The following is an 18,495-nucleotide window of genomic DNA, read 5'->3' on the forward strand; positions in this document are numbered from 1 at the left end:
TTACCTACTCTCCTCTTTTTTAAATACTAAAACACAGGTAAACAAGCTCAGGATTGAATTTAGTCTTTATAGACTTTTGTACTGCAAAATTCTCATTGCTGATCAGATGGAAACAGGTTTAATAATCATCCCTGGCATTTTTCTTTCTGCATACAGGGACTAATCTCTATCCACTGACTTTACAGTATTAAAATCAAATTGCTAAAGTTGGATTTCTAGATTTCTAAAGCACTCCTCCTCTCACCTACCAAATAAATCACATCTTTGTGGTGTGAACACACTGTATGTTTCTTTAGTAACTGAAGAACTGTTACTTAAAAGAACAAATTAGTTTTAAAGGTATCCAAGTTGCTGAAGAAGCTGTCCAGCGATATAAAATGACATTACCATCCCAAACATGTGGCCAGCTTGACACTTGGTTAGTGCTGCTCAGTGTTTGAAATTTGAAATGTTAACACAATTTCTGAACTTGAAAAAGTTTACAAAATACCAAAACTCTCTTACCATCCCCCTGTTAAAATTGTGCATTTCTCTATAGATACATATATGAAAGGATGAACCCTTCAACATATTTCAACATTGTGGATTCTACACATTGGAAGGAGAAATGGGAACATTGCTCCCATCCCATCTCATACAGTGAAATGCTGAACCTTGAGGTGAATTTGTCAAACAAGCTGGAAGGGGTTAGAACTTGACTAGAACCTTCTTGACTATTATATAGATATTTAGAACACTTAAGGACCTCCTATCTCAGATGACAGAGACAAATTATCAGTTCACCCTGTCTAGCATGGGAGCAGAATGACTGCAGCCAGCATTTGCCAGCTGAACCGTGTTATTTTGCATCACTGAGGGGTTTTGTGTTCAGATGATAAACTGTGCTCAGTGGCATTTTCTGTCACGGTCCTCTGCACTAAACTGAGCTCTGAAGGAATCAGCTCAGCAGCACCATTTGGAAGAGGAAAGTTGTACAGAGAACAAAGACACAAATTGCAGCTGAAAAGCTTTTATCTCTGAGTACCTGTCTGTGTCTGCAAAGCTGCAGAAAAGTTGACCAAGGGCTGCTGGAACTCTCTCAGCAGCTGCCTCAAAAGAGGAGGAGCCGGGGTGCCTCCCCTATAAACCACAGGGTGGGGTGGTGGTATAAACCACAGGGTTATGGGGTGTGGAAATGAGGGAGAGCTGAGAGAGAAGGAAAAATATTTATTTCTCCCTCTTGCACCAGCTCACTCACTACCTGTACCTTCACCACGTGTGCTTTTCTAACCATCTTTCAGTGATATTCCTTAATTACACAGTAATGAAATACACTCAAAGTCAGTCAGAAATCTGCAAAGCAAATGGACTGTGTGCAGCACACGGGGTGAAGGGAACAGGCTCAGCTCACACTACTCAAACACAAAAACAGACCTTTCCAACAGCTCTGCCACTGCCAGGCTGCAGCACAGCAAGGGTTTTGAGTTAAATCATTGCATAATATGATGGTAATGAGTTTCTCAGCAATCATTATGTCTCTGTCAGATGGTAATAAAATGGAGTATTTGTCTCTGCTCTTGGTGCACTCAGAGAATATGCAGATATGCCAGTCCTCATTATATCTTGATAGAAACAAAATCCATTAGCCCAGGTGCTATACATTTTAATGAGGGAAACATGTAGAAACAAACCCAGGTCAATTATAGTTAAATGGTTACACATAGCTGAAACTGATAAAAATCTAAATAGGTCCATATCAATGCACTGCTTCAGAGATGCATGGTGTTGATCTACTCCTGGTAGGAGTGTACAGGAGCTTTCAACTCTCTGACTCCATGGAATTGGTAGGTAAGGAATGATGTTTTCATGATAGGTGCTGCTTTTAAATGTGTATGAATATATCATGAAAAATTATTCCTTTGGGAAAAATACTTTTAAACTCTTTTTTTTTTTCTCACAGGCAAAAAGGAGAAAGAATATGTGAATCATGTACTACAGAGAATTTCTTATGAGAAAAAGACAAATATTATTCTGTTGATAAGTCATAATGGAAACAGCTTGCAGTTTTATACACACCGTTCACTGATCCTTAAAGGTAGGAGTTGTAGCTGAAATCACAGTAAACATTTTCAGGACTAGAGCAGTGATACCCAGACATTGATATCTTTGCTCTTTTCAGCTGTACTACAAATAATTTAGCAAGTGGCCATATTTGGCCCATTCTTTCAAACTACCTCACCATGCCAAGCTCACCCAGGGCTTGTCCTTCCCAAGCCAGATTTGGGAAAGAGTGGAGGGTGGTCAGTTAGTTAAACACAGGAGTGCTCACCCCAGGCAGGGAGGGTACAGGACAAGAAGTTTCTAAACTGACATCAGCCCGTTCATGGCACTCACCATGTGGTCAACAAGCCCAAATTTCAGCTCTGAAGAAGAGATTCAGCAGCTAGCAGTGTCTTTGGCATGAGGCTTGCCTGGCCATTCTCTCACAGCTCTGGCTCAACCCTGCAATCCAGAGAGCTGGGAGGGTAAATCCCTCCAGGGTAGGCCATGGTGTGCCCGAGGTCTCCCTCCTGAGCAGCAATCAGAATGTGTTTTTTCCCCAAAAAGACCACATGAAAGGCTGAAGTGATGCCTGATTTTTCTTTTTGTGTGAGTTACATCCTGAAAGGAAACACAAGCTCTGTTGTGAGACTGCTCCAAATGAGCTCCAGATGAAATCTCCAACTGGCCCAAATTCCCACTGACTTCACTGGGTGCTTTGAACAGGCACAAAGGAGAGTCTGATAGCTCTAAGCTGGAAAACACATTCACATGTGGCTGCCCCATTTGTTCCTGACCCACTGAGAGCAATGGAATTGCTTCCATGTCATACGTCTGTGAGCAATTTTCCAGACTGCAGCCATAAAGCACTGGATAAAAATGGTTGTAGAGCCTCATATCTTTGAAAGTTGTCTGTAGTACATGATTCACATATTCTTTCCTCCAGTTATCCATTTATGTACTTCCTTTACCTGCTTTAATCCTTCTTTGCTCCTTTTTGCCTGAAGAAAAGTTGCTTTAAATTTGTATTTTCAGCTCTTTTACCTATTATGCTTCAGAGTCACAGTGTTAAAAGAAATATTTGCTCTTTCCATTACACTACAAATCTGTGCCTGATACCAAATGGCACCAGAATTAATTCTGCCATTTTTAAAGCATCTGAATATACTCCCTTTCCTTGTAGACATGGTGAGGTTTACTAAGAGGGCCTCCAGGTTTCTCCAGGCACACTATGTACTATTCCCCTAAGGGATAATGATGGGAGAGAGAATTGCAGTCAGGTGTAGATATTCCTTTGGAAATGGATTATTTCAAATTCATATTAAGTAATAAAAATTGTTTAAATAAGAAAAATTCTCTTTTGCATAAGGGAATTTGCTGAACAGGGATTAAAAAGTTGTTTTTCAAAGTGCCTACAAACAACAGTTTCAAGGAAGTATGTTTGTTTCCTGACATACAGGGATTCTTGTTTTCTACAGAGGGACAACACAGCTATTAAATCTCAGTTGTGTCAAACATGGATATGTTGCCATTTGGGTGCCCATCAACCAACCCTCATATGCCAACAGAAAATTCTGAGAATCACAACACACATTAAACAAATTCCTGCTTGTCCTCTGAAATATTCACCTTCATTTGCTCAGCTGCAATTACAGCAGTGACAACACTCCTTCTGTGTCTCTGTCTTCAAACTTCCTAAAATTGCCAGGAAAAGACAAAAGGTGGCTTTGTGCACCTGTTGAACAGGTACCCACATTATTGTCCTAATATGAACATGAAAAAGATTATTGTGAAAGACTCATGCTCTCTGCAGCAGAGAGCTGTAGCTGAGAAAAAAGCAAAACCACGTTTGCTGCTTATTTATTCTGTCAAATTAACAAGAGATAAACTGTGGATGGGCTATTGCCTATTAATACTGGTTTGTATTATATTCAATTTAAAATGAAATCTGAGGCTTTGAACATCCTTGACATTAGATCATGTCATTAGATAACACCTGACAGCCTTGGTGGAGCTGGTCTATAGGGGCAACCTTAGTGCAGAACTGAAAAAATAATTTCTAGACTTCAACAATCACTAAACAGCCTTACAGATTTACTCAATGCTTTATTTTCTCCAGTCAACCTGTACATAAATTACAAGGGCCTCTTGTCTTTTTCACTATTATTATTTATTTTAAAAGAACTTATTTTGAAGTTATCAAGAATCCATACACACTTATTCACCAGTGTAATTGCCTGGAAACTTTTCAGCCTTTCTGGTGTGACATTTTTCACCTTGAAAGGGACATTTGCATTGAGAGTTGAAAACAATTTTAAAACTCAAGGCTGAGAACACCTAGGATTGCTATTACTCATCTTTACCAAGCACTGACAGTTTTAAACCTCCTGAGCACTGAGATAGCTCTGCAATTTCCTGGGGGAGTCAACTATTGTGCAACACCATTGTTTTCCTGTGATAGCACTTTCAAATCATTAGTCCACAGAATTCCAAACATATCTGTAAACAGGTATGATTTATAGCTCCTAGGATGGAAAATCAGACTTAAAATATATTACATTTTAAAAAAACGGTACTAAAAAGCCCCTCTGGATTTCTGAGGAAAGTGCCTCATCACTTCACTATTTACTTTGGGACAGCTCAGATGAATAAAAACCCCATTGTAGTGGGCAGCATGTAGATAAAGAAAATGACAGTTCTTTCACAAAAAGTTTAAGCTCTACACTTAAAAATATCTATGTGAGACATCAAAAGGGATTGATAAATCAAAAATCAAAATACAATTAATTGTTATCTTAAAAATAAAATTGGATCCACAACATTTCCTTTTTTCTCTTTAAAGAAAAATAAATAGGAATAATATTCTCCATAGCACTTCAAGTAAAAGGATTTTACAAACAAATTATAATTTAAATAAACTTCCAAGAGCCACCAAGCTTGGATCCACATGTGATTTGGGATGATATTTTCTGAATTTTGGAAAAGGGCAACAGGTTTGGGATGCAAAACTGAGAAAGAGAGAAATCAGACATAGGCACTGGACAGTAAAGTTTGTTTTAATGGGCCCAGTGGCCCTTTAATGAAATGGACTAGAGCAAATCAAGAATAAACTTGAGATTTCTGAAGTGCACCACTGTCATTAATTAGAGGTAGCTAAAACCCAGAAGCTCTCAAGAGCCACACTGCAAACACAGAACAGAGATGCCAAGAGGTGTCTGTGAAGGACAAACTAAACTCAGCTCTCCCTAAATCCTGCCAATATTTACTCAGGAGATGTTCAAAGGCCTGCCCCGTTCAGATCTCAATTCATTTCACGAGATTATTCTAATCCATCCTACTCAGGCTCTCCTTCACTTCCAGCCCCTCCCTCTGTCCCTGGGGCTCCATCCCTGCACGGAGGCAGCTCTGGCAGGGACCCTGGCAGGGCTCCACGGGAATCCACAGCCAGGGCTGGGGGGCTTGGGATGGAACATCTCAGCCCCCCTCACTTCTTTCATTTTTATACATACCCCACAAATGTTCCATACAGCCTGGGAACAGAGAATGCTGCTTTATTTACTTAGTGCTGCACTCAGGATGTGCAAAGATTCGTCATTTTCTGAATGAACTTTTCAAATTCTTTGTTAAATGCATCTCTGTCCAAAAATCTTTTGTTTGTTTTTTTTGTTTTACCTCATGTAAATTCATATCCTCAAAATAATTCACCACCTTTAATTACAGTGATCTGCTCCCCCATCACTGTGGAAGGGTCTCTGCTGTACCCAATTATTTTAATTGGGTGGCCCCAAAGCATAAGGTTCCTTTAAATACCAGCTGTAGGTCAGCTGAAAATATAAGTCAATACTAGTACACTGAGAAAGCCCAACTGTTGTATTTTTTTACCATTTAAAAATAAGCATAAGGTTTGCTATTAATTTGACATGAAAATGGAGTGCTTGGAAAATTGAGAGCACCCCAACAGCATCCCATTGAAAAAGTTGGGATTGACTGTGTGTCTGGTCAAACTGAAAAAAAATTAAAAATCGATTTTTACTATTTTCAGACTTTGAAGGTAAAATTTTCCATATAAAATTTGTTGGATTTTTTAAAAATCAAAATTATTTTCATTTTAAGATAGTGTTAAAAAGAACAATAATAATATTGTTTTCTGAAAGCAACATTTCTGAAAACAAAAGTCTTCAGGGGGGAATACTTATCATACTTGAGAGATGGGTGACAAGAATCTGAGCCTTGGTCTGTTCTGCTAATAACAATGCCCTTGCCCACAGATTAATTTATCTAAGTACCAGGAAGTGAGTGCATTTATAGGGCCTACCCTGTCAAATCTCCCCCATCAGGCTTTTTCCTATTTAGTCCACATAACACAGCAGAATAAAAAATATGCAGAATAAAAAATATGCCCCTCTGCTGCTGTAATCAAAGTGATTGTGTTTCAGATCAAAAACATTTATTTACTGCATGGATTAAAGGATTAAATTGCATAGGAATGCTCTGCCCAACATTTTGTGCTCGTGCTGGGATCCAGCTGCCCTTAATCTCCATATCATTGACACAGGATATTGATAAAATGGTTTTCCCATTATGGCTTGTTTGTTTGTGATGTACACAGAATTAAAGTAACCAAAATAAGGTTCCAGGGTCATTTTCCGGGGTGCAGTTGAGTCCTGAGCCAGCTGTGCTGGCATCCCCTGCCCCTCCTGCAGCCCTGGCTGTGCAGGGCACCCACGGGGCCACATCCCCCTGACAGCTCTGGGCACAAACTCCCCTCTTGTCCCACCACCCCGGTGAGTTCTGCCCTTCAGCAGGCTGAGTCAGGGTGGCAGCTCATGCAGTGACAGTGTGACATTGCCCTGGGTCTGCAGGTGGCTCAGGGACAAACTGCAGGCTCTGGTTCACAGACACCAGGATGGCTCAGCCCCTGAAAATGAGCAAACAGCCAAAATCACTGCTGAAGGAGCAAAAAGCCAGTGGCAAGCACACTGTGCCATGATTAAATACCCAAAACATCTAAATCTAAAATATCCTCTTCCCTAGGCCAGTGTCTCTAGTCCAAGGTGCACTGCGTGTAACCTACTGCAAGACACATCTGGGGCCACACTCAAGCACTAAATGTTTGTTCTGCTTCTTGCACTTCCAAGACAAGCTAAGTATTTGAAATGTACCCAAAAAAGGGAAAAGACTGGAGATATAGATAGAAGAGATAAAGATTTGAGATATAGATAGAATCCAATCTTTTTTCATACCCATCCATGGGCAAGAAGAAATAATTTTATTTTAATTATTGACTGACTACAAAAGAAATTGTGTTGCTTGGTGATGAGAATCCACTGCATGACTCTTGCTCTCCTTTCATAAACAGGAACAAGTTCACAACTAAAAAATCCACGGCTGACCTTGGTGTCAGCAACCAGTTCCAAAAGATGAAGCACTTTTCCCCTCAGGTCTATTGTTGCAGGCTCTCTGCAAGTTCAGGCAGACATCACTGCTTCGAGTTACATCTAACACACAGGGAGGGTTGCCCTAAGAGAATATAGATAAAATCCCTCTTTTTTCTTCTCCTCTAGTAGGAGGAGGTACCTATCCACACATCCCAGTAAGTTTCCAGTTCTCTGCAGCTTTGCTTCAAGAGCTGTTGACTTGGTAAGCAAATACAGTAAGTTAATTTAGTGTTATTGCCTAATGATCTCCAAAGAGGAAAATAAATTAAGAAGTGCCACTCTTTTACTAATCTTTTTCTGTTTTACAGGGCACATGTTGGTGTGTTGCTACTGTTGTTTAAGATTATGATGCCTTTAAGGTTTATTTTGTGTCTTCAGGCTTCTGCTGTTTTGTGATTAAATGCATGAAGCAAGAGGAATAATAATTATGTAATTTATGTTCATACACTTCCTCCCACTGGCAGGTTGCTTCTTGACTGAAATTGTATTATTTGATTCATGCACAGCTACCTATTAAAGATGGTGGGGACAGATACTGCAAATCCCTAAGAGCAATCATGAAAAAATATTTCAGCTACACCACTGATGTCAGGTCCATTTGCACATTTTTATCACTGATTCATGTTCTGTAATCTCCTGCTTCAACTGAGAGCATTTATCCCTGCTCCTTCTGAATAACAGTAAAAGCACACAGAGAGGTGAATCACACAACTCCAGGTGTGCAGTTCTTACCATCGATTCAGGCAAAAGAGGAATATAATTGTTAAGCAAATTTGCAAATACAGAGAGGAAAAAATTTGCAGCTAAGCCAATTAACCTGTGTGTTTGTGTTTTCTTCCACTCTAGGAAAAGTAAAATACCTCAAAAGTGCCAAACACAGACAAATTAAATGGGAACAATTCTCCTAAAGGTAAAAGGGGTAACATTTCTTTTCTGTGTATATGCAGCTCCTGAGTGATGAAACTAATCACAGCTGAAGAGCAATACATTATTTACACAGCAGGGACACTTAAAGACATGGTCCTGCATTGTGCCAAGCTCTGTTCAAGCTTTCCCTTTAAGAAAAATGTAAAAGAGTGGCAGGGAAACCAGAAGGAGGATGAAGTAACTCAACCAAGGTGACAAAGTGAGTCAATGAGAAACACCAACCAGATCCTGGCTCTTGCCAGCCTGTGCCATGGCTGGCAGGTGTCAGAGTTTCTCTCCCATCCTCACGTGGAGGAACTCTAAACTGAGTTTCCAACCATTCAGCTGCATTCCTCCAAGAATGAACTGCAGCCAGTGGATAATTCCAATTCTGCATCTACATTTAGGTCTGTGGAAATAACAGTGAGGTGTCTAAGATTGTGATCTGAGAAAGCTACTCTGCTCTTTAGAAAACTCAAGGCCATTCTTTGACGGAATGACATTTGAAAGTCAGAGAAATAGTGAGAAGCTAAAGGCAGTGTTTTTCATTGCAAAGGAAATGCATCAGTGTTTTGTCTTGTTGAGGGATTGTGCCATTAATTCTGTGTATGTTGCTCTTAACAAAACCCCTGAAAATCTATGGTTCTGATATTTTACAAAGACAGGACTAAGAACTGGTGAAAATCCTCTTCTCAAGCATTGCTTGTCATGCTGCAATAAATACCAAGAGCTACACAAGCACAGCCTAACCAAGTATCCAGTCTTATTCAGAAACAGCACAAAAAGTTACTAAATGTTTTCTAAAATAAAACCTCCTATTAAGAAGTAGGGGTTTAGACACAAAATTGAGTTACATTGACATTAAATCAGCCCCCCTAAAGAATAAGTTTTGTGTCAGTCTGTGAATTTATTTCACAAAAAAAAAAATAAAAAAATAAAAACATGTGTGGGGTAAAAAGGTAAAAACACAATTACCAAAGCTGAGTTTTCCTTCTAGGTGGATTTACAGAAGAGTGCTCCAAAGGAAGCTGAGCACTCTTGGATGTAACTATTACTACAAATATAGCAAAATACCTTCATTCAGGTCATAGAAAATAACAGATGAACCCCATAGTGCACATAATGCCTGAAAAAAATACACATGACTGAAAGCTAAACTGAGCTAGGTATCTTCCCCTGCATGACTGACAGCCTGTTTGAGAGCTGCACACAGAATTCATTTCTGTACTGAACCATCCCACAGCTCTACAGCATCACATCTGTCACAGCAGGAATAAAACAAGCATTTTGGCACTTGCAATAGTTACCTCATTCACAACATACCACCTCAATGAAACAGCCAAGGCAGAGACAAGCAAGTCATCATTTCACCCCAGACTTCTGTTTAATTTTGCAAGACTGAAAAGCTCAGGAAGTTTGAATCTTTCCTTTCCCCAGATTACCAGATCAAAAACAGGTAGAAGGTGGTCAAAGGAAGGGTCCCCACTATTCCAGTTCCTCATTGTCTGTTTCATAAATCTTCCATTTTTGATCCATTTCCAGAATACAAAAGAATCCCAACACTTTCACCGAGAGCTCACAGGCCACAGTAAGAAATTACTCTTTTCTCTCCAGAAACTTCCAAAGGCTGAGGCAAGGGCAGCACATCTCACACAGGGTGCATCCAGCTCCACATCTGGAAACCAGACCCAGCCTGCAGGGCAAACTCATCTGACCTGCCTCAGTTTTAGTGTCATTGTGCCCCTCCTGTGGGTCTGTGCCTGCCCATGCATTTTGTGTCTGCCAGGCACAGAGTGGAAGGGGGAAGAGGGCAAAGGGGCTGTGGAAGATCACAGAATTTTGGACACTCTCCCAGAAAACTTTCTCTAAATTCATTTAATCCCAACAAAATTGAGTTTGGACCACCCAGACTGCAGTATCTAAACAAGAAAGGCAAGAAAATTGTTTTAACTTGGAGACAATTCTTTTCACTCACAAAGCCACTGTGTTTTACAGCACACACATCCTAAGTATCAAAAATATCAATTTTCCCCAACAGATTTACTTCATACCAGAGGGTTTGCACCACACACAGAGCTGGATAAGGAGCCCTGAAGTCCCAGTCCCCACTCCTCCACAAAACCTCACAAAGATGGGGAGTAGTTCTTTCACATGCTCAAGCTAAAAAATAAATAATGTACTGCATGAGAGGTTAAAAAACAGGCTTTTTAATAATGGATGCTTTTAATTTACAGAATATTAATATGGCACCTTTCTCTACTCGATAATGGCTATTTTTTGGTATTACAGAGAGGAATAGGAACAGCTATTACACAAAGAAACAACATTTCAGTGACACCACCAGACCTCAATTAAAAGTTCTGTGCCACTTAGTATTGCTTCAAGGGATGGTAAAGCAACACTGACCCACTCCAAAGTGGTTTATGAATTGCTGCTGATGGGAACTCTTGCTGAATAAGCAGAATAGGTTCTTTAACGCCACTTTCTTACAAACAGCAGCAAGGAGTGGAGAGAGACAGTAATTAATGTGTTAGTATCAAGAGAAACAAAGAGCCAGCAAAGGTCTGTCCTTTCCCAGCTATCAGACTGAGCAAGCTGCTCTAATATAGCTTGAACTGTAACAGTTCTCAGGGGCTGCACTGAGGGTAAGCAATGCCTGATTGATTAAGGTACAATCCTGACAGTATTTTAGGGCCTGGATAAATATCCTTTCCAAAAAAATAAAATAAAATCATCAAATAAAATCAGGCTGCAGGAGCAAGTGAAGCCCAGTATTAGGGTGTGGAGCACATGAATTTAACAAGTCAAAGCTAATAGCACCTCCAAATATACCAAATGTCTACAGCATGCTCAGCACAAGAACCAGGTGGATTGGAAATGGGCTTTTACAAGTGCTTTGTTATGACAGCTGGTTTCTGTGACAGTTCAGTGTTTTCTTCCAGGAAATCCAAGCATTGTGGATTAAATGGCAAGATAAGAGTTCATACAAAGCTCTAACGAGGTTTGTGCTGCTGAGCACAACGAGAAATGAATGAACTGCTTCTGCCCAGACCTCACTGCCAAACAGGGGGCAGGGAGAGGTGCCCACCCTGGTTAGTGCTTCTCCCTTGGAAGCACAGACACGGCCAACTGTGCCACCTCATTTCTCACAGGCAGCATGACACAACCCTCCAGGGCTGGACAAGGTCAGCACAGGTTTTACAGCTCACTCAAGATGGATTCTCAAAGACTGTATTAACCACATGTAAGTCCTCCAGTGGAGTCAGAGTGAAAAGCATCACCAAAGGACAAAAACACCTCAAACAAAACAAACAAACAAATAAAATGCATTTTGTAACACCAAAAGGTCTCTTACCAGACTCCCAGACGAGTTCCTGAGCCCTGAGTGAGCCAGACCCAGCCATCAGAGCAAGGTAACCCAGCAGAAAACATTTACCAGGCTGCTCATTGTCCTCAGCCAATCAGTCTGGGCTGGGGGACTCCACTCCATTTGTTGGCAATTAACATGAAACTCCATTCTTAAGGGGAAACAAAGAAACAAATCTTAGGGCAGCCTCTTTCCTCCTGTTTCACCAGGCTCAGCTTTGCCACTTCTGCTTCCCTGCCTAAAATTCCCTGGTTTTGCAGTGGATTCCACTCAGTCCCTCCCCTTGGAGAAGGGCAGGGGCAGCACAGAATGGTGCCCATCAGCCATCCCTTCCCTCCTTCCCTTCTCCTCCCCAGGATTTGTCTCCTCAGGCTGACAGAGATCACCATGGGGTCCCCCAGGAACGGGGGAGTTGCAGTCCCAGGAGCTCCCAAGCAGCTGAGGGGTCCCAGATGAAACCAGGATGCTCCAATCCTGGAGCAATGTGAGGTTTTCTGGGAGGAATTGGAAGAAATAAAAAGATTTCTCAGAGTAAAGCACTGGATTATAACAGGGGAGGGAGAAGTTTCAAGGCAGAGAGGGAGCACAACCCATGCTTGGAGCTCTCAGGGAAAGGCAATGCTCATTTAAAGATGAAAGAGCCAAAGTGAAGAGATAAAAGTCTAAGTGAACAATTTCACAGACTTCCTCTTTTTCTTTTTTCTGCATTTCAGCACCTTGAGCCCTGGTTTAGGAGGTCCCAGGTGAGGTGACTCTGCCCTTTGGCTCACAGCTCATGCACACAGGGACAGTGAGGCCTGACACAGACAAGGGATGATGATGATAAACCACATACAAGTCACCAGTTGTTTCACATGTACTCTCTTGAACCTCTTAAATGTGAAATGCACCCAGACTGAGCTGATTAAAAGCTCCTGTGAGTGTGAAATCTTCTCTCTGAATAGGCTTCTACACCACAAAGGAACACTTCATACATCATATTTGAAACAGATCAGAGCCTTAAAAGCAACTTTATTCGACTGCCATTATGAAACAGAGCTTTCATTGTCTGCTCTGAAAGGCTTTGAGTCATCATCTTCCAGTAATAACTAATCCCTTGCTCACTCTGTACCTGACAATTCTTGGACAGCCCAATTACAGGAGAGGAAAGTGGCACACACCACTTCCAGAGGGTGGACTCAAAGACTCAACTCCTGTTAAAGGCTTTTGTTTCAGAGTACAATTCACTTAAGCAAACAAGTTCTGATCATCTACTTGAGAGCAGAGTGTAATAATAAAAAGTTAAATTGCAGCAGCATCATCTAATAAAGACAGAGTCAAACACTATTACAAGAGTCAGGAGGCAAAACTGTAATTTGAGAAACCTGACAACTATTTATTCTCCATATGATCTCCACAGCTTACATTTGTATCCAGGTTTTCATGCCAAACTTGCTTCTTAGTTATTTGTATTTCTGTGCCTTGAGTGACCTCCCAGAGTGCCCAATTCACACCAACACAGGTAAATGTGCCAAAGCCTAGCAACATGTATTTTATACAGAATTATTGCTGGCACAACTTTGGTGTCAAGGGCTTGTGACTAGTTACCCTCATGAAGATCTGGTGAAATCTGTCCATAACTACAGATTAAAAACAAACACAACAGGAGGTTAAAAAACAAACACAACAGGAGGAATTTTCAGAATGGCATAATGCTCATACACACAAATTTCAGAGAGAATTTTAAATTTGACCTCTCTTGAGTGTTTTGATTTTACTGAGTAATGACACAGGCTTTTTTTTGTGTAGTATCTAATCTGAGGGAAGAAACCTTGAAGGGAATACTTAGAGTGAATTGACATTTAATGTAGTTCACTTTCAAGTATCTGCTCAGCAAGATGCATTCTGAGCATGGATCTCTAACAAGACAGAGGCAACCGTTATCTACAGTCATAAAAAATTAAATGCAGCTAAGATAGATGTCACATGTTGGTGAAGATAATCAGGAACTTCCTCCCCTGTACTTTGTCAAACCACTCTCCTGCTAATGGACAGCTGCTGCTGATACAAGAGATGTCAGATACTCCCCAGGCCCTGAAGAATGCTCATGTATAACTAAAAGCTTTCAGATTTATCTCCTGGAGCTGGTGGTGAAACTCTGGGTTAAGACTGCGTAAGCCTTCTCACAAATGGAGGTGCATCCACAGCAGATGATCATGAAAGAGAAGCAGGTATTAACATTTGCACACTAACACCATCAGGGAGCTCATTAAAGTAACTCTCTGCTAAATATAATAAATAACTCTCTCACACCCCAAGTCTTCTTTCAGGAGTATATCTGAGGTCATGCCAAGAACAAGAGAGATGTCACAAATCTAAAGATAACAAAGTTTGTCTCTTAAATCACATTCACATTTTCCCATTAAGATTTCTATCATGGAAAGAAAAGTGGCTGAATTATCTGATGACTTCCTGTCAGGGAATGCTGTCATCTCTCAGACATAGCCAAGATGCGCAAATTAGAAATGATCCTGCATCTCCTCTGTGCAGTATGTGCTGTATTTCACAGCTGCAAATATTACAATCTTCAATAAAGGGAAGACAACAATTCCCTTCAAGTCATGAAAGCATTGAGCTCAGTTGTGAATGACTGCAGACAGAGTGTGTTGTGACACATGCAGGAAGTGCTACGTTTTATAAGCAGATTATTCTTGCCAACATGATTTTGATAAGGAAGTAATTCTTTGCAAAAAAAAAAAAAAAGGGAAGTTTGTTTTTCAAATCCTTATATAGTCCTTGGCACCCATTTATTTGAGCTTCCCCTTGTACATAGTGCCATTGAGCAAAATTCTCTTTGATACAAAAGGAGCACCAAGCATGGGAATGAAGGGCCATGCTTGTTTCATCCATCATACAATGAAGCAAAATCATACTCATAGGATATTAAAATATTATAAATGAAATTAATACCACAGAGAGTTTTATAAAATATTTATTTGGAAAAAAATCACTCTGTACAAATTTAACATTCTCAACACTGAAGTTTTATAAAAATGCTAACACAACAGAAAGACAAGTAAAACATTAAACTGCTCTTCTTAAATTACAAAGGAACAGGTTCATTCTAAAGAAGCTACTGTAATTCTAAACAGGAAAGAGAACTTGTAAGATTTCATTTTTTCTCTATTACAGACAAATACAGATATCAAAGGATGACTTTTTCCATCCTTTTATAAACTTCCCCCCAAACACTGTCCACAACTAAACCAAATACTCTAAATGGTTTACACTTTTACTGTACATAGCTTGTGCTCCAGGGAAAGTCAGCACAATTTGATCATCATTTTCTCAGTGCCTAACAAAATCTCACCTCTATAACATTTGGTATAAAATTGTCTGTACAAAGCAATTGCTCATGTAAATTTGAAGCAAACTTAAAAGTTAAGAGCATTTACCTGTGCCTTCAATTCGGCATTATGAAGAGAGTGATTAAGTAAAATTTCACAGAGGAAAACTCAGTAACTGGGATTACTGTATTTTTCTTTTTTTTTTTTAGTAATTACTATTGTATAAAAAATTCATATACTGCAAGTTATTAGGAATGGCAGAGCCTAAATCTAACAATGCTAATTTCATAGTCTTCATCATAAAATTAGATTTTTCTGTATATTATTTTTCTCTCTTCATTTTAATCTATTTGCAAAAGCTGCTGTTGCATATCAACTGCATGAACAGGAGGAAATGTCTCCTCATGAAATTAAAACCAGTAAAAAACACCATACTACTGTAAACACAGCTAGAATGAAAACCGACAAAACGCAGTGTGACAGGTAAGCTGTTGTCTGGAAAGCTTTTTTCACATTTTCTTAACACAAAATATGGCTCACACCACAAGCAACAGGAGGAAATAAAAACAACAAAAAAAACCAAAACCAACAAAAACAACAAAGTCCCCCCTCAAACTATTGAAAGCTTCGAGTCACAGCCAGGGGTGCCAGGCAGGGTCCATCCTGCAGAGGTTGTCCAGGCTGTTTGCAGCTGCCACCAGGGTGTTGACTTTGCTTTCCCCTCCCTCAAACTGGGCCAGGTTGTGGAGGCGAGTCATGATGGCAGTGACAGCTTTCTGCACCAGAGAAACCAGCTGCTGGCTGTCCATGTTCTCGGGCTGCCCAGCTGCTGACAGTGGAGACGAGGTGTCCTCTTGGGTTTTTTTGTGCCACGCAATGATCTCATCCCTCAGCACAGTTTTTAGGATGCCATCAACCTATATGAAGAAGAAAAATCAGATTATTGCACTTAATCCACAGAATGCTCAGGTTCTATGAGATTACAGAATTGTAACTAGATTTTAGTCAACAGCATTTTGACACTTTTGGTGCCACATTGCAATTTCATACTTTTCAAGACGAGTCTGGCTTCCAGACATTTTATTATTTCCTCTCCAGGTATTCCTTTTCATAAAAAAGTTTCCATTACAAAAACACAACACAATGACTCCTACAGAAATTAATAACATATATTGAGATATTGATACACAGATACAGTTGTGTACATCCTATTTTTAAATTACTCCACTAAATTCATAGCTTCTACAACACACACACACACAGAAGTCTTGGGCAAAGATTTGGAACACTTTGAAAAGCTGGAGGGTTTTTTTTTGCAGTCATTACACTCTCAGGGAATATTATTTTCTGGTACACAAGGAAAGAAAACTGACTACAACATCCATACATATGTATCTAATATATATACACATATATGTTATATTGGCCAGTTCTATCCTTGGATGAAAAAGAAATTCCTGCAACAAATACTTTCCTATTTTTTCTCATCACTGAGTTGAGTTACTGGTATTAATCTACCAACTCCAGAAGTCTCAAGCTTCAAAAGCCAACTTTTATGCTGAATCTGAGTCAAATTAAATGTTTACACATAACATAAAACATTTCCAAACATTTCCAACATTTTAGCTGGCCTTTGTGATGACCTCAGGGTAAAATTTTAAAACAAAACCGCACCATCATTCAGTTCCTACCTTCACCAAAAAAGCGCTGTTTTGTTTATAAATTGTCAAATACAAACCTTGAAGTTTGGCTGTGCAAAGCAGCGAGCTACTGCAATCATGGATGCAGTGAGGGGCCCTGACACCCCAATGGTGGTGAGGAACTCCGAGATGTTGGGGGTGAGGCGGAAGGGCACCGGGCGGTTGGCGTCCAGATCTCCCGTGGCATCGTTGATGTCAAAGCGAAAGTACGCCACGTTGAGCTTGCCAGTGTCCTGGGAGTAACACAAACATGCACAAAAGCAATTAAAGGAACTGATTTTCCTTCATGGAACCAAAGGTAGTTGGGTTTTTGTGTCTGTTAATGCTGAGTTTCAACAGTACTTCAAAAGCGTTTTATTTGTTTAGCCAAATAACTTTTGAGCGATAAAGTTATAAATAATGGCATGCACAAAGGTAAGTATTTCTCTCAACATGTTGGGTCCAAATCCCTTACTAAATACATGTAATACCAAACTTAAGGAGTAGATTCCTCTGGATCCTGATCTGTACGGAGTCACTGCCAATAGACACATCTGGGACAATATTCAATGTCCAAGGTTCACTGTGGGTAAACAACTGAAAATTAAGCTGAACACTTAATAGAGGGATCAATAATTTAATAAATAATTTAATAATATTTAATAAATACCACCTTTGTTCTTTTTTAGGTGGCAAACATCATTTTAAATATTGGGTTAAAACAGAAAAATCATGATTAATAGGAGTTGTAGCTTGATGGTTACGGTCAAAATAGAATGGTATTTGAAAAGGGATGTAGCCCTTTAAGAAAATGAAGCTCTGTACTTTATTTTTCTTACAGCTAATTGATTTAATACAAAGGTATTTTGAAAGCAATATATTTGAAAGAAGACTAAAAAGAGAGACTTATCAGTCATTTACATGAAGAGTTCAAATATCTAAGAACAATTTCACAAAGTTCTAAACTCTCACCACAAAGGGCAGAGTTGATGTCCATGGGGACTGCAGGTTAAAGTGCTCCCTAAGGGATGTGCTATCACACAGAAATAAAAAGCCAACTGAAATGCACTGTTAGTTATCTGTGTTGAACTTCAGCTCATTTCAAAAGCACAGTGCAAATACCCATCTGATCCAGGCCTAGAGAATGAGCAAACTGAAGCACACCTGGGCAATCTGCAGCATCTCAGGGTTGAGCCTGTTCAAGTGGAAGATGAATTCTGCAAAGCCAATGAGGGCTAACTGGATGGTGAACATCTTCCTGAAGGTCCAGTAATCCGTGGCGTTGGGGAAGGTGTGCAGGGCCCACTCCTTGAGCATGCTGCGAGGCACCATGTTACTCTGCACCTCCTTCAGGATGTCTCTGAGAACCTGCACAGCAAAAGGGTTACTTGGAAAAGGCATTTTTAACGCTCTAAAGCAACTACCAATCTGCTCTTAATTGCTGTATCTCGTTTTAGGAAAAGCAAAAAAAAAAATCTACTAAAATATTCAATTACTATAGCATATTCTAGGCCTAATTAGAAAAAGAAGGATCTGTTCTGTTACACTAGGAAGCATGATAGTCATGTTGACTTCAATTAAAGGGCTGTTAAAGTTTCAAATGTAAGAATTCTGAAAATAGAAACAAATGTTACATAGCACTCCCATTTTTATTTTGTAACAAAGAAAGTCTGAGAATTGTTTAAACTATGTCTGTAATACATATTCACTGTGTATTTTCTAATAGCTGCATTTGGAATGGGACTGGCATTTTATCTATG

General features: G+C 39.8%; 1 protein-coding gene across 1 annotated transcript in view; it reads right to left on the reverse strand.

Moving 5' to 3' along the window:
• Positions 1 to 14,685: 14,685 nt before the first annotated feature.
• TRRAP (transformation/transcription domain associated protein) overlaps positions 14,686 to 18,495 on the reverse strand; it is a 76,534-nt gene continuing 72,724 nt past the window's right edge. The window contains exons 70-72 of the mRNA XM_036392260.2: positions 17,900 to 18,103; positions 16,795 to 16,989; positions 14,686 to 15,973 (exon numbers count right to left, since the gene is read on the reverse strand). Of these exons, the coding sequence (XP_036248153.1) occupies positions 15,689 to 15,973; positions 16,795 to 16,989; positions 17,900 to 18,103 (684 nt within the window). The 3' untranslated portion in view covers positions 14,686 to 15,688. The remainder of the gene's footprint in view (positions 15,974 to 16,794; positions 16,990 to 17,899; positions 18,104 to 18,495) is intronic.

Source organism: Molothrus ater, chromosome 16 (genome assembly GCF_012460135.2).
Source record: "Molothrus ater isolate BHLD 08-10-18 breed brown headed cowbird chromosome 16, BPBGC_Mater_1.1, whole genome shotgun sequence".
In the NCBI taxonomy this organism is placed as follows: domain Eukaryota; kingdom Metazoa; phylum Chordata; class Aves; order Passeriformes; family Icteridae; genus Molothrus; species Molothrus ater.